The following is a 16,659-nucleotide window of genomic DNA, read 5'->3' as shown; positions in this document are numbered from 1 at the left end:
GCAGGGTGTTCCACCAGGCTTTCTCGGACCGCAGAACCAGGCTGGTATGCCTATGCAAGGACAGCAAGGTGGTCCACCTCTCACACCACCGGGTCTCGGTGGATCTTACAATGCCCCAGGAGTTCAAGGACATATGGTGAATATGCCAAGAGAGAATCATTGTCCTCCGGGGCCACAGTACCAGCAGATGCCTGGTGAACGGCAGCCGAATATGAATTACGAGCCTATTCAGAACCCAGCTGATTTCTATGACAATTACTATTCTCATCAAGCTGTACATAACTTCCAGCCAGCTAATAATTCTGGTGGTAAGGACATTTAAAAGTTGTTGTTCCTTGATAAGGCACTTTGCAGTTGTGCAGTATCAAAACATCATGGCTCCAATGCTGAGCAGTTGAAAGAACTTTGAATAGAAAGCCAAACCTTCTGGAATGTCTTCAGTGTATAGGCTTTATCAGCCGACGCTTTCCAGTCGTGTAATATAAGTCACATTAGTTTTGCTTTATTATGTTTTATCTCCTCTGCTGTAAAAGCTTGTATAAGATAGCTGCTAACTGGGTTTTTTTGTACTGCAGATGGGACATGGCACGGAGAATTTACAGATCACCAGGCTCACCTCATGGGTCAAGAGTCACATCAAGGTGGAAGCGAGTCAGATTGCATGAGTAGCCATATGGGCCATAAACCAGCCATTAATGTACCAGATTTTCTTCCGGCAATGCAGAAAGCCCTTTATGTAAGACTTAGTCAAAAACATCAAAGAGATGGAGACTCTGTCAGCAGCCAGGGTCAGAGGGCAATGAGCAAAGATGAAGGTAAAGATAATTTTGAGAGTTCTAAACATACTTACTGACCATGTATTAGTTTGGAACAAATCTGTTGATTTGGATTTTCAGCACGTTACCATTCACAGTTACTGTGAAAGTGCAAGTACCAACTCAAATCGTATTTGCAGATGAATATACTTGTTTTCCTTCCCACCTTGTTCTAGGATATTAGTATAGGCTTAGTTGCTGCATTCCAGTTCCAGGTAGCAAGAGCTGTGGATAATTTTTTGATACAGTTTGTACTTTTAAAAGGTTCTGTTGTTGATAACTCAATTGCTTCTTAAAATCTCTGATTGAAACATAAAGGTTACTGTTTCTAACTGCCAGTACTGCAAGTGCTGCTTACTCGGTTGTGCCTCTTGATCTTTTCTGCATATTCCATTTCTCTAGAGGAGTATTTTTTTTCCTCTGTGATACCTGAAATTTGCGGTGTTTAGTCTGAGTGTCTCTTCTGTAACCTGGACAATGGAGAGCAGTAAGCCTGCAGACCAGATTCAGCCACGCAGAGTACGTTTGTCCCTTGGCCTGCTCCAAGCTGCACTCTTTTCTGAGGCTGCCAGGTTATGTGACCAGAGATGTATCTTCTGTGTGACCAAAAGGCGGTTGCTGTATCAAATGTTTTTGAGAACATAGCCAGTATAATTCTGATCAAATGATGAGTTCTGGAGATGCAGCCCTTCAGGCTACATACAAAACCAGAGTGACCTAGACTAATCTACTCTGAACTGAAGGCTTCACCAGTGCTTTAGAGTGACTGTTCCTCGCATCTAGAGGGCTATCAGAAAGTAGTGTAATGGAAAAATGTTCCTATTAGCTGCCTCCAACAACATGTCACTCCCTGTTGTTGAATATTTGTGCAGTACCAGAAGCACTGAGGAAACACGTGTTATTGTGTATTAGATACTGGGGATGATAGTGGGCTTCGTCTCCATTTCTCATTTTACTGAGCCAGAATAGACTACTAGTCTCCTTCCGTGAGTAGGCAAGTTTAGGATGTGGACCTGGGCACACAGCTGTGTTGATAAGGCTTTCCAGAAAATTGCAGAAAGTAGTTGAGAATTTGTCCTTTTAAATTAAATATTCTTATTTATTTCTTTCCGAATCTTGACCTCTCCCCAAAACCTTGTTGTTTGGGTTGTAATGAAGCAGAAAATTCCACATTTGTAATTTATCTGTTTTTAAGACTGTTGTAAGGTGCCATTTTACTTTTTGTTCTACTGTCCCACAGTGAAGGTAATTTTCATCAAGACTGAGATTTTAAATGCTTTCTTTTATTAGTACTGGTAGAAATAATTGTTTGAAATAGGTTATTTTCCCAGATTAATATTGACAGAGAGATATGTGGAGAGAATACACCCAAACTCTGCTGCATCTCAACTAGCTCCAGGTTTTTTGTTAAGTCAGTTCTTCATTTAAACTGATTTTTGTCATTTTAGATTACGGTTGTTTTCATACAGGGAGTGATAACTTAATCTCAGGTCTTCTCAGTTTGATTATACTGAGAAGTTACCCTTTATATGAGTAAATGTGTTGTATTCCCTGGTGAGTTTTTGCTTGAATAATTTATTTATTTATTTTTAGATGACAATGTCAACTGGTATTCCAGTAGTGAAGAAGAAGAGGGGAGCAGTGTTAAATCAATACTAAAAACCTTAAAGAAACAAAGCGAAAATTTTAGGAATCGGCAACAACATTCCACAGAGCAGCACATGCTTGGTATTCCCACTGATCCGAGGCTGGCAAAAGAAAAAGGGGCAGGGCCTCAGGCTGCTGACCCGAGACTTCGGGCCTCTCCGAGGTCCAACCCCAGAAAGCCTTCAGAATCCGCGTCCTTGGACCCACGGCTTGTACGAGATCCCAGGATGCACAAGGTCAGTGAGGGCGGTCACGCCAGCTCATCCCTTGGGGGAGCAAAGCTAGATTTACACCACGCGCACACTGGAGTTAAAGTCAAGCAAAAAGGGATGGATGATGATGAAGAGGACTCGGAAAGAGAACTGAGAGAACGAGCTTTTCTGATTCCGTTGGAACCTTTGCCTGGTGTAACATTGAGGGATCCCCGATCTCAGCTTAGGCAGTTCAGCCACATTAAAATGGATGTTACCCTGATGAAACCAAACTTTGCTAAGCATATTGTATGGGCACCTGAGGACTTGCTCCCAATACCTTTGCCTAAGCCTGACCCCGTCTCTTCAATCAATTTACCTCTTCCTCCACTCATTGCTGACCAGAGACTTAATAAACTGCGGAATTTGAAAAACGATCCCCATCCAAATGCAATGCCAGCTGACCCCCGACTAGCTGCAAAGGCGAAGAACAACTTAACGGGCCGGAGCGGCTATTTGGATCCATCTACAGATTCGCATGCCAGTAGCTCAAGCAAATTAGGAGATCCTCGCTTACAAAAAAACGTCGATCCCAGACTCCACAGACTGTCGAGTGCAGATACGCATCATGGAGTTGCAAAGGATTCGCACCCTCAAAAGTTTGACCCCCGCCTCGCCAGATCTGCTGCTGGCTCATCGCAGCCCTCGGAAGCTGCGACTGCTAAACCTGACCCAGATGCTCTGCCTCCGTACGCACCCAAATTATCCTCAAGCGGTGTTAGGCTGGGAACTCCAGGCTCGATACTGAGCGGTATTAGTTTGTACGATCCGAGAGATCACAGCTCGTCATTGGACACAGCTCCAGCTAGTTCAGGAGAGAACGGAGAGAACCAGAAAAAAAGTATTTTGAAAAATTCTGGTAAAAATGAACCCAGTCTCTCAGAAGATACATCGCTGCAGAAGGCTGCCTCGAACGTGGAAAAGAATACAGAAGGATCAGCAGAAGCTACTCCAGATAAAGCAAATAGCACCAGTAAATCTCAGGCTAAACACTCCAGCGCTGCACCCGCGGTGCATAATCTTCCTATCCAAGCTTTATCGGGATTAATCAGACCGCAGTACAGCGACCCAAGGCAGGTTAGACAGCCTGGACAGGTAACTCAAACACAGGATAATGATCCGAATGGGGAATCAGATGATAAGTCGTTAAAAGATGTTTTCAAGACTTTTGATCCAACTGCTTCACCGTTTTGTTAGCAATTGATTTTAAGTCTTTTTACTGTTGTGAATATTGCAGTTTTCTGCTGTTTTGTAACTGGTTTACCTCTTTGCTTTATTTATTTTTAAATTATAATTATCAACACTTTTCAGCTGCTAATCTCAGAACCACATGCAGTTATACAGTATGCTATAGTGTTTGCAAAGCTGTGGTATTTTCTATATAATACTTTTCCAATTTCAGGGAGACTAATAATTGACATGTAGAAAAAAACCCCATGTATCGTGTTAGAGCTGATAAAAGCACTTTCATTGTAAATAAGTCATTAAGAAAGTCCGAAGACCTGTATATGTGTGAGCTGTCTCTTTCATAAACAACATTTAGATATGATTGCCACATTTGTATGATTGTATAGATACAAGCAATATTATGTACATTACTGTGAGAGACACTGACAAGGATTGTCTGATGCATCAAGCCAAACCTACTAACTGATTTACCTACGTAAATGATTTACCTACGTAAATGATTTAAAAGGAAAATGTTGATCCTCCTTTTCAGATCAGTTGATGTAAGACATTGACAGTTTTTATTCATGCAGTCAATATTCTTAGTGTAAAAGAGACCTATATCGCATATTGAGGATTAAAAATGTCATATCTTTTAAAAGTATTTTATTCTATGCTGTATATAGAAGAAATTGTGAAGTACATAACTAGAAGAAAGTTACTGTTAAAAGTGGAGAATACCTAAGTTGTCTAATACAAAAAAGGGTTTTTATTTAATTTTTTCACGCATACACAATTCTGATTAGTGCTATAAGTTACATTGTGGTGTTCATGTATTTCAATGTATTTTTGTATTCAGCTGCTTAATTTGTATTGCTTTTTTTGTATTGATGTAACTGCAGTACTTGTATTCATGGTGTCTTTATGACATTTTTAACAAAAAAATTAAAAAGGGTACAGTTAAAGTCTGGTAATGACTGTGATGTTGACATGTTGGCAGCTAGTTCAGCGTTGGGGAGAGAGCAGTGGGGGTGTCTGAAGGATGAAGGTGACTAAAACTGCTGGTTTTAGTGCAGTCACTACACCGCTTTACAGTCAGATGGTAGTGGGTTTTTAAACTAACCTTGTACTGAATCCAAATGGAGTTAGCTTGCTGCGTGGTTCCAAGATCAGACTGCTGCTTTGGAGAGAGTCGTCATTGTTCTCTTACTACAATTACCAGCATCGCTATGAGAAATGTCATGCATGTTTTTTAATTTTTGAAGATGTTGCATGCCGAGAGCACAACTGTCCTCAAAGCCTCTCTTGTTTTGCCTTTTGGGTTGCTTTTTATATAGAGGAAATGTAGTCATACCTAGCTAGCTACGTTTACAATAAAAATTTGCCGTCTGCTCAATTGCCATCTGGTTCCCGCCCACTTGGAATGTTTCTTTGCATTAAGTCTCTTCCTCGGTGGACCTTTTCCTCTTTGTTTCTGTCTGTTGGCCCGAGTAATGCTTGTGGCTGGTACAGTATAATATTTGTCACATATTCTGAGGTTTTGGTTTCTTGTGCCCTTGAGACAAACAGGCGAGAGAATACAAGTGTCTTGCATTGATGAGCAGAGCTTGGATGAGCCGAGGGAAGCTGCCAGTTTCTACGTGTGCAAAACACAGCAGAGGAAACATCGCTGAAGGCAATAATGGTTTCAATTTGCCTTCCTAATTTCATAGAGTATAAATTGTAGTAATTTTATGATGTTTTGAGTTGCGCTCACTCCAACTAATTGAAAACTAGGTAACAGACGTGAAAGTTGGTTGTTATGTTGTTAATCGGTTAGTCCTACATAATTACTTCTTATTACTTCTTCATCTGGTGACAAGGTTGGCTGTTCAAGAACTTCATCAAAAAAACAAGCCAGCAGAATTGGACAGTAGGGAAAAATCTAAATAGTTTGGAAATAGCACGTGGATTGGTAAGGGAACAAAGAGAAAAAGTGGCAGTATTGAAGCCAAATGCACGGTTTCACATTCAGATGTGGAAGGTAGTTGTAGGATGCGCAGCTCTAACCTGAAGTCACAACTTGTTGTAGGGTGGTGATGATGTCATCACTGAATTGGATTCTCTGTGGTTTTTTGAAAGTACTTGAAAAATAAGAGTCAAAGGAAAAGCTTTGATACCAAGAGCAAAATGACATGCCTTAAAATTGAGATAATTGAAGGATCTCAGGTGGTTTGCCATCAGTCTGGTTATGGACCCACTTTGGAGTTGCAGGGTGTGTTCTGGTAGGGGGACGCAGAGTGCTGACTTCTAACCTTGGAGATTCACTGTCATCTCAGTATCTTTAATATGATACAGGTCTGTTTTTTGGATAAAAAGGGGTACAAAGTAAGGAGAAAATGTAATTTGGAAGGGTTTAGCTAGCCTTCGCGGCCTGTTTTCTCCATGTGTGACCACCTCCTTCCTTCTTCCCAGATCCATCTGTGCCCAGCCAGCAGGTCCCCATCGGCCTCCCCAGGTACAGCGCGAGGGTCTGTGGGGTGCTGCTCGGCTCCTCCGTCCACTTGTGCTTGCTGGTTTATTCGTTGTGGATTTTTTCCCCGAGTCTTTGCTTGCTCTGATGTGCCCGCTGCTACTGCACTCTCTCGAAATGTGGAGGAGATTCATTGCTACAGTGCAAGTACTAAACTACCCGGTACGGGAAAGGTGCTGGGGCTGTCAGAGGGGGCAGGAAGGTGTGTGTGGGGACAGTCTTGCCACACCGAGGTGGGCTGGAATGGGCTGCAGCCACCAAGCAAGTCAAGTCTGATATGCTGTGCGGATTGATTCTGTCTTTTGCAGGGGTGGTTTGTTCCTGTCTCTTCTGCAAGTGCAGTATGCTGGCACGGAGCAGTGTTTTGCTTGGGCACTTGCAACTCATGCCCCTCAGACTGTGAAGCACGGGTGTGGAGAGTGGTAACAGGAGCAGCCGGTATCGTTGGTCCTGGATACTCTGGAATCCCGTAGCTGTGAGGTGGGTGATCATCAGCACTGAATGTTTTACTCTGGGTAAAAGAGAGTCCTGGGGCTGAGAGGGATCTGGGGAGAAAAGTCTCATTTCTCTGAAGGCTGCAGGATCTGCTGAGTCAGGGGCAGCAGGTGAGACAAAACGCAAAAGTAAAATGTTTGTCTCTGGTCTTGTCCGCTCTGCACTTCAGAAAGACTGAACATTGCTAGATCACCACCTGGTGTTTGCTGCCCCATGATAAAAATACTTGTAGGGAGATTGCTAGCCTCCCTAGGTAGCCTGTTTTAATATCTTTCTACCATGATGAAAAGATTTTAATATGAATCCTTCATATCGCAAAGTAAATCAATTTATTCTTGCAAAGTAGCGAATACTTAATTACACTCCTGTTTTGCATTTCAAAAGTCAGTGATCCTATCCCTTAGTCTTCCTTCTCATTCAGTTCTTCTTTTCTCCAGCTTTTGCAGTAGTACCTTTTTCATGTTACCCTCTGAGTTCACATTTAGTGTATGAACTCCACCCTGGACGCTGGCTCTTCTGCAGGATTATATATTTCTTCCTGTGCAGCATTTAGGATTGTTACCCTTAGAAGAAAAGGTGAGGGTTGCTAAAAGGGTGATAGTTGCAAAATGGTTTGAAAGTGTGCTAAAGATCACGGCCTGAGAAAGACCTCCCAGCTCTTGAGGCTTTCTTGTGCAGGAGATGAGCAGTTCAGTCATTTCCAGAACCCCCTGATCCCTACCTCCAGCCAGATTTGCTGGTGCTGCTACGAGTGCGTTTCTGCATCCTTCTGTTCACAACTTGGATGAATAACTGACAGTTATTGAAAGAAATATAATGAAGGTGCTTCATCAAATGCTGTCTTCCCTATAGCAGTGCTTGCCAAAAAAAAGGAAAAAAAGCCTGACCAACTATATAAGAGCCAGAGTTGGCTCACAGCTGGACAGGGGCATGCATTATACGAATAAAAAGAATTGTAGCTCTGCTTGGTAGCCATCGATTCAGGTAATGGTTTCAGAATGATTCCTGTGCCAGGTAACAAAGATAGGTGAATGATATTTTACTGAACAGGAAACTCTCTGTTTTCCCTTTGACGGGGTCTTAAAGCTCTTCCCCGACTCCTGTGTCCTCTGGGGCTTGGTATCACATCTTACTACTCAACTTCAAATGCCATCTGGACAAGAGGCCTCTTAGGAAATACACTAGCGCATGGCATCATTTTATTCTTCTTTGTTCAGTCGCCAAAAGGAAGCAGTGTCTCTGCAGAGTGGAATTTGCCACAGCAGCAGCGGCCAACGCACAAAAGCCTTTTCAGGCCTTGCACTCTCAGTCCTCCTGCAAGAGCAACTCTAGCGGAAGAGGTGTGAGCTGGGAGGAGTGCAGCACGGGCTGCGTTCTTTCTGCTGAGGCCAGGTAGTGATGCAGTTCCCCTTCAGCAGAACCTGTGTTTACAGATGGCTGTCCATAACTGTATATCCTTTACTAGGTTTTGGATGCTTGGGGGTATACTTGATCTGAGGTGATTGTTCTTGCACCATAGCCGTCAAGGTGGGTTCAGCCCTTGCCTGAGTCTTGCGGAGCCCTAATTCATCCCTGTCTGAGTTCAAAGACTCCTTGGCTCTATGCCACAACAGGTTTCTTCTCCAATGCATACAAAAAGCAGCTACTTCTTCTTCTTCAGAGTCGGGTGGGGGCTGTCGCAAACCCTGTTAGAGAAAATATTTGCATGCTTTAATATACTGTTGCACATTAACTCGTTTAAAGTATCTTAAATGATGTAAAAGTCGGAAAGTGTCAATATGAATGTGACCAATGTGGCACCTCTACCTGATAACACTTAAAAAATGCTTAAAAGTGCTTAAAAACCTGCTTACAGAGAGATAAAAGGAATGCAGTATAGTTAGTTTATTGATAAACAGGGAAATTTCCAAAGGGAAAAAGCCAGTTCATAAAGGACTTTGTAATCTAAACAATCAAGATAAAAGAATGTCTAGTTACTTCAAGCTGACATCAGCAAAGTAAAAAGTGGACATATGTAGTATGTTTTTAACAGTATGGGCAATTAACCACAGGGGGAGCTTTTCCAGCCTTGTGGCTGATTATTCATCAAATAGGATTCTAATCAAAGCTGCGTCTCTTTCAAAAAGATGTGCTGGAGCTTAGCAGAAGCTGTAGGATTATATAGGAGGCTAAGGCACACAATGAAAAACTGCATCGGTGGAGGGTCTGGGTGTATTTGCACTTGTTTTCTGAGTGCTTTCAGATAAAGTCTGCTCTCACAAACTATTTACAGTTGAATCAATCAGCCGTTGGCAGCTGCAAGGGAAGCTCTTGGGAGTTTTGATCAAAGCTGATCTTGAGGCAACATAAAGGCTAAGACTGACATGGACGATTTCCAAATATGCTGCTGCTCTCCTATCCAAAAATGAAATGGGAAACGGACCAGCTAAAGATGACTTCAGAGCTGGTAGCACTTACAGAGCAGATTCAATGCCTGGAAAGATGCATACTGGGCTTTGGAAACAAGACAGAAAGACATAAAATAAAAACATCACAGTAAGAATCTTTACCCTGCGCTGGAGCCAACAGAGGTCCCACGGCAGCTGGCTGTCACATCCCATAACCAGGGTTGGCTGTAGGAGCTCCCACAGCATGGACTCACCTTGCAAAACCTATTTGATGCCATCAGCGTTAACTTACTTTGATACATGCTGACTCAGCTGCCTTCAGAACATTCAAAACTGCTTGAATTAGGTTCTGCGCGTTGCTCACGAGCAGCTCAGAAGAGGACTTGCTCTCTGCAGTGACTGCTTTTACCCTTAAAAGACATTTTAAAGGATTTTACTGGAAGAGCATCGGACAGCGTGCCTCCCCTCTGTGGCCAGAACTCTACTCTAAAACCAGAAGATTGTCCCCTGGACTATCAGAGCAGTTTTCCATAGATGCAGGCAAAGCAGGGGAGGAAAGGGCTGTTTGCAGCAACGGAAAGAGGAGAGGGAACCCTGTGAATTGTAACTGAACAGGGCTACATGCTGATCCAACAAGGACATCTGGAGACGACCGTGCACATCTCTTTGAGAAGGCGGCCACCAGCCTTGGGAGAGATTGTCCTTGACCCTGGCAACGCACCTGGCCACGATGCCGAGCTGGCTGCTGATGGTGTGGGTCTGCTCTGCGGCACACAGTAGCTCTGCGGAGCATCTCTTGTCGAGGCAGTGCTTTGCAACGATGTGGCCAAATTTAACAAACACCTGCCCGTCGGAAGCCATTTGCCTCGCGCAGGCAACAAGCTGGTCCTTGCTCTAAAACCAAATAGAAATGCATGTGTTTGGGGAGGGAAGGAGGAAAAAGACCACTTTTCCTGCAAGACCAGAGTGTCCAGGAAGCCCAGATGTATTCTGAAACAAGGAAAGGACTGGATGCCAGGTTCACATCTGATCAGGAGAAAGTAATTTCTATTGCTTTGCATAAATGCAGCTGGTGGCACTCTTACAAGAGCGGGGTAATGCAGGGGTTTCTGCAGGTGCTGGGCGGCCCTGTCACTGGCTTTGACTGCGCTTTTAAGGAAAAAATATTTCCTTTATGCTTATTAAAGTGCTGGGGTGGAGGGGATGAAACACTCCATACCATGATGGGGCCCTTCTTCCTCAGGAACTGGGTCATGTGAAGCATCCTTGTTGCCATATCCTTGGTGACCTGGGACATCTTGCTGGCACCACCCTGCCATGTGTCACTGTTTTCTCTCTCATACTTCGCAGGGCTGCTGGCAAGGGAGATGCTGAGAGGACCGTTCTGGTGCTGTCGAGACAATAACTGAACAGATTTGAAGTCTGGAGTGTGCAGATGCACTGATGCTGAGAATTCTCCACCTGTGTGTTTCTGAAGCAATTTTTGGTGAGTAAAAGAGACGGAAGAGCTGCCTGCCACCTTGCTGGGTCTGCTCTGCCTTCCCAACCAGCCCTTCTCTCCTCTGTCCCCTACATAGTGGGACTATCAAATCCCAGTGCCCTGTGCCATCATCTTCTGGTGCTATCTCCAAATGGGCGGTAGCTGTCATGTGAGCTGACAGCACGCGTGGTTGAGAAGTATGATTAAGTGCTGTAAACCACTCTGCTGAGTGATCTGGATTGTGTACTGAAGCATTTGCCAGCTGCTGACAACCAACAGCAGTTGTGCAAGTGGAGTTGCTGGTACTCCCAAAGGGTGCTTGTGGGGAGGTGAGGAGCTGAGCAGAGACGGGTAGTGTTTCAGAGGAGGGAGAGCAGTACAGCTCCCTGCTCCTCAGAAACCGGGTTTTGGAAATGGGTTTATTTATGCGAGAGTGTCCATCGGATCAGATATCCAGAACTCAGCTGAATAGGGCAGCCAGCAACCTGATCTAACTCTGAAGGTGGCCAGGGAGTTGGACTATTGACCTCCAGAAGTCCCGGCCAACATCACTTACCTTAATGCTCCATGGTGTAGGTAACAGGACTGACTGTCAGCCCTGACCTTCACCCTACAGTAAGAGTTGATAGGGGAAAAAGCTACTGTACCATTTCATGTGCCTCCCTGGCTCCACTTCTTTGTCCGCTCCTGCTCGGGCATGTTTCTGCTGACTTGGTGTGGCTCAGAGCATCAAGCTCTCGGACTGGGAAGAGCTTGGCTGTGCTGTTGCATTGTCTTGGAAAACGCTGGTCCCCCGCGTTCTGCAGGCGTTGTCTCATGAGCTGCAGGATGTGCCCACTGATGCCCGGGACAGCACGCAGCTGCGTGACAAGGTAGTGCGCCTTTGCTGACCAGTACCAGACAATACTGTCCAGGTGGAGATGCCCTTTGTCCTGGTGGCTCTCGAAGACCTGGCTGGCACTGTCCACTGCGTCAGATGTGAGCACCAGGAGGTGGTCTGCGATGGAGAGCACGTTCGCCTGCGATTGCAGTTGAGCACTGGCCTCCAGAACGTCTTGGAGGGTGGTTTTGACCCACTGAACATTGGCCATTAGCCGTCTTGCCTTCTCTTCGAAGGCCTCTTTTCTCCTCTCCCTGTCCTCTTGAGAGAGGGGGGACAAGGCGGGTCCAACAACATCACGGATGACCTGCAGGTGTTCGGTATTAACCTTCTCCAGGTGGAGCAGTAGTGCCTTGGCCCTGAGGGCCAAGTCTCTCTGCAGAAGCTCAAAGCGAATGTACAAGCTGGCAGTAGACAGTGGGGAGACTGAGAGGGTACTGGAGGCATCCAGCAGTGCTTCCACTAGCACCTTTATCTCCTCCCTGAGCGCTAGGATTTCACTGCGACCACAGTCTTCAGGGCAGGACAAGCAGGAAAGCCGGGCGGCCTCTTGCAGCCTTAGGGAGTTCTCAGACACAGCAGCCAAGAGGTTCTGTGAGCAAAGCTTGTTCTTCACGGCGTTCCTCAGCTCCCTCAGGAACAGGACGTCCCTGCCTATGAACCGATCCACAGCGTCCAGCAGGACATGCATGCTGACGGCCCACTGGACACAGTGCAGCTCCAGGCTGGCCTTTCCCACCCTGCAGGAGCCCTCGAAAGATGCTGCTTTCTCAAGTAACACTTTGGTGTTCATCTGAGCATGTGAAAACTTGGCTTGAACCTGTAGAAAGCTCTCCCACACATCAGGGGAAATGGGATTTCCCTTACTACAGGCCATGCTTGCAATGTCTCCTACTAACTGAACTGCTCCTGCTAAACCCATCATGGTCTCGTCCAACGCCTGTTTGCTGCTCAGAAAGTCAGCAGACAAGATAAAGCCAAATACTTGCTGAGACAGACTATACCAAGAGTCTGCCACGGCTGCCAGGCACTCCTGAGTCTCGCAGATCCTTTCAGAGAGCGCGAGTGCCATTTGGAGAAGTCTGTCTGGACAACAAAGCTGCCTTGGGGCTGTTTCCCTGGCCAGGCTAATAACACATGGAGTCAGTAATACAATCTTCTGGTACTGCCCCAGCGTCTCCATGTGGGGAGACTCAGCAATGGGCAGCGCTTCCTTTGCGGCGTTGATACAGCCGTTGGAGAGTTCAAGCAAGGCAGAGCAAGCAGCGTTGACAGCCACCATATCGTGGGCTCTTGTTGCTGCTAGGAGAGCTATGATGACAGGGTGCAGATCTCCTTTCCTCGGAATGACATCCAGGTGTAAGTTTCCTGCTTGTGGAGACAGATGACTTAAGATGCCTTCTTGCAACGCAGCCTCATCTGTAATGGTTTTTAGCCTGGCATGCGATGGGCTTTGTTCAAGTGCCTTTGCAACATAAGTGTTTCGCACTTGTTCTCGGAGAGGGCTGAGGATGTCTGGGTGGTTGGACCCATCCAGCCCCTCCTGGACATGGTGAGCAGTGTCCATCAGGCAGCTTGCTGCCTTTGAAAAGACATCCCTAGTTTGGAGGCAGGAGAGTCTCCCTGGAAAAAGGGCTGTGACGGCTTTTAGCTCAAGGATGGAGTTGGCCAGTTGCTCAACCCAAACCAGCAAGCCGTTCCTGAAAATGGGGTCTGTGGCTCTGTCCACGTACCTAGTGGTAGCTTCAACCACCCACCGAGCCCAACTGATGAGGCGAGTTGCATGCCAAGAGAGCCTCTCAGGGTCCTGACTTTCCAGGGCCTTTTCACACCATTCCTTGTGCTTGGCCATTTCCTGGACAGACAGCTTAAGGAATTCACGCATGCTGACCGTCTCCTCAAAATACTGCAAGAGGCTTTCTGTTGTTCCAGCCCATGCATGGTACAAGGACTGCAGTTGATCAGCAGCTCTCATCTGGGCTGTATTTTTGCTCATTTCTGTGAGCAGTGGAGGGACACTGGCAAGAAGTCTCTTCAAATACTCTACCCACTCTCCAATTTGTCTAGCAGTTTGGGTTTTGGTGCACCTGGCCAGAACAAAATCTGCCACTCTAAGCATCTGCTGGGCATGTGTGAAGAAGGTGGCAGTGAGGGGCTGAAGCTTCTTTAAAAATCCTCCTTGTCCTGCTGGAAAACACCCTGTACCAACAAGGCTAAGGGCATCTTCAACTAAATGCCTCAGGGGCTCCTTACCTTCAAAGAAGGTCTCAAAGATTTGGCACAGAGTAGCTGTGAGCACTGCCTGGTCGAGAGTCTCTACCTCCTCTCTCATGGTGTGACATTCCTTCTCTAGACTGCTTTCTCCCCAGCTTTGCTTTGGCCATCCTTCCTGCTGGCTTATGTGGCTGCAGATGCTCTTCCTCAGCTGTAGCAGAACCCAGCAATGTTTCACCAGATCCAGCTTCAGATCTGACCTGGATGAGTCTGCTAGAAGCATGCAGTAGAAAATGACTGCTTCCACATGAGCGCTGAACTCGCTGTCGGAGAGGTGCACTGGGTCTGGGTAAGAGAGGAGTGCCAGCAGCCTGCTCACGTGCTGGGAGAAGGTCCCATTTCTGTCCCATGGCTCCTTGCTGCCCGTATTGTTGATGAGCAGGGAAGTGAGCTCTTTGATAGTCCTCTCCGTCAGCTGGAAAGCGTAGTCTTTGGAGAGGTTGACTTGCTGATCCCAGGAGTGTTTAAGATCACTGTGCTTGGCTGCATGGAGCAAAGGAATGCACTTCTGAAGGAGCTGCAAAGTTTGGGCCAAGCTCTTCTGCCGAGGACAATCTCTGAGTTCCTCGAGGCGCTTTGCTGTCAGATGGCTCAGCAGAAGCAAGGCCTCTGAAAAGGCCCGGAAAGCATCCAGCAGTCCTGGCATGTCCCCTGCATCCCGCAGTACGCTCAGGCACTCCAAAAGCCAGCTGGCAGCCTGAATTATCCTCCTCGCCCCAGCAGCATCTTCAATCTGAAGGATCTAACCAGAAACAAAAACAGCAGAAAAAACGGTCAGAGTGGCTAAGGCTCTCTGTTCGCTCTTTCTTCCCTTGTGCAGTCAAGATGACACCCCAGCCCTTGCGGGGAAGAGAAGAGGTGCGTTTTGCCCAGCAGACTTGCCCTAGTGAGCACATGGTGAAGAAACAACCATTGCTCCAGCTAGAGCTTCCCCCAAGCCCCATCCCATGGTCTGGTGGAGGGCAGCTCTTGTCCTTCCTATAGCTGCACCCTTAACCCACGGCTGTGTCCCAGCCTGACCTCCTTCCCTGCTCATGCCGGCACTGTCCCCCTCCGCTGTTACCTTCACTGTTTCTGTTAAGACCCTCTTTGCCGACACAGCCAGCTCCTCTCTGTGGCCAGGGTTGTCCGGCTGTACCTGGAGCTTGCAGGCTGCCAGCAGAATGCACCTCCCTGCCTGGACAAGGGACTTGGCTGCAGGATGTGTCTCCTCCTTGAACACCTCATCGCCGGACTCCTCAGCCAACCTGCAACAAAAGCCGCTGGGCTCAGCTCTTCACTGTCCCATGAGTACCAGCCTCGGTGGGTAGCACGCGCCGGTCTTGGGCTTTATCACGACAGTTAGTCACCCTAGATCTTAGTAGGCCTTGAATTGATTTTGGCTGTGTTTGCAAACTGTTTATGAACATTTTGCAGTAGCTGCAATTCACTTTAAGACAGGGTGTCTCCTATCTACCAGGCCCTAGCTGTAGCAGCAGAATAACCCAGTGGCCAGTGCCTAATCTGTGGGTTTGGGCTCCAGTTTATGGAAGCATTCAGTAAATTGACTGAAGTATTCAGTCAATTGTCTGACTGTTATTTTAAGATGTGTTTAGTTTAAACATTGCTTGTTGAGGTTTTGCTTACTTTGCTACTTCCTTTCCAAGCACATAGCCCTGCTTTCTCCCATCTCTCCTTTTCTCTTCCTAATCTTGTTCCCCTTTTCACATTCCCCATCCCTTCCTCCTCACGTTCTCAACTCTCCAGCAGGGTGCAGGCAGAGAGCACCGGGCAGGAGAGGCAGACTCCCTGCCAGTTTTGTTGCCATCCCTTCCTCCTCCATCCCAGCACCCAAATCTGCCAGGAGACATCCAGCAAACTCACCTTCTTGCAACAGAAGCAAGTTCTTCTATGGCTTTGGCTAATATTTCCGCATTCTCCCCTAAATCAGCCAGACAAATCCCATCTTCCCATTCCAGGCTGAGGATTAGATGGCAGAGCTGTGCAGCCATGGGGCAGAGGATCCTTTGAATAGCTTTGTTTTCCGTTAGGAGCCCAAGGTCATAGAGATAAAAAGGCTCCATTGCATCCTGCCTGGAAAAGGGAAACAAAACCTGGGATTATGTGGGATCCTTTGCAATGTGTAACCGTTATCAGTTTTACCGGCGATCCTGGATTCGGATGGCAGCCTCTGGCTTTGGAAATGCTACTGCGTTTAGTTCCTCCCAGCCCTGCAACCAGGTCAGCAACCTGCATTTCCCCCAGCAGTGGCTTTGCCCCAGCTTTCCCGGGGTGGACCTCCAGCTCTGCAGCCTGGCTTTGCTTGGCTCCAAGGCGCAGCCGAGCCTCAGGGATGCCTCAGACCCACCCCACAGTCCCGAGTTTGCATCCAGGCAGTTCCCATCCTTACATGAACCCGAGTATTTCCTTACCCGGTCCTGCAGACAAGCGCTGGGGATGGGGTCTCGGGCTGTTCCCAGCAGCGAGACCCTGTGACGCTGATGGCGATGTTACCTCATAGCGCCCAGCTGTTGGGGGGGACACACGGGGTGCCCACGCCACCATGGGCCTGTGCAAACAGCTCCTGGGCAGGGATACGATCCCACAGCAGGCGGGGGGGAGGGATTAATTACACCTTGATTATCATAACTGGGTTCCTGTTGTGGACAGGGCGGGAGGCAAGCTCCCGCTGACGGCCTGTGTGGGGTGGGGGGCTGGCGGCTGGACCCCGCGGGCCTCTCTCCTGCTCTGTCGAGGCCAGGGGCGTTACCG

General features: G+C 47.1%; 1 protein-coding gene across 1 annotated transcript in view; it reads left to right on the top strand.

Moving 5' to 3' along the window:
- Positions 1-5,280, top strand: part of LOC104287308 (zinc finger CCCH domain-containing protein 6-like) — a 29,206-nt gene extending 23,926 nt beyond the window's left edge. Inside the window, 3 exon segments of the mRNA XM_009885993.1 lie at positions 1-308; positions 576-815; positions 2,409-5,280. The exon segment at positions 1-308 is cut by the window's left edge and continues 13 nt beyond it. Of these exon segments, the coding sequence (XP_009884295.1) occupies positions 1-308; positions 576-815; positions 2,409-3,910 (2,050 nt within the window). The 3' untranslated portion in view covers positions 3,911-5,280.
- Positions 5,281-16,659: the final 11,379 nt, after the last annotated feature.

Source organism: Charadrius vociferus, unplaced genomic scaffold, assembly GCF_000708025.1.
Source record: "Charadrius vociferus isolate BGI_N301 unplaced genomic scaffold, ASM70802v2 scaffold455, whole genome shotgun sequence".
NCBI classification, from domain to species: Eukaryota; Metazoa; Chordata; class Aves; order Charadriiformes; family Charadriidae; genus Charadrius; species Charadrius vociferus.
The sequence above is the reverse complement of the archived record's forward strand: the minus strand, read 5'-3'. Positions and strand labels throughout refer to the sequence as shown.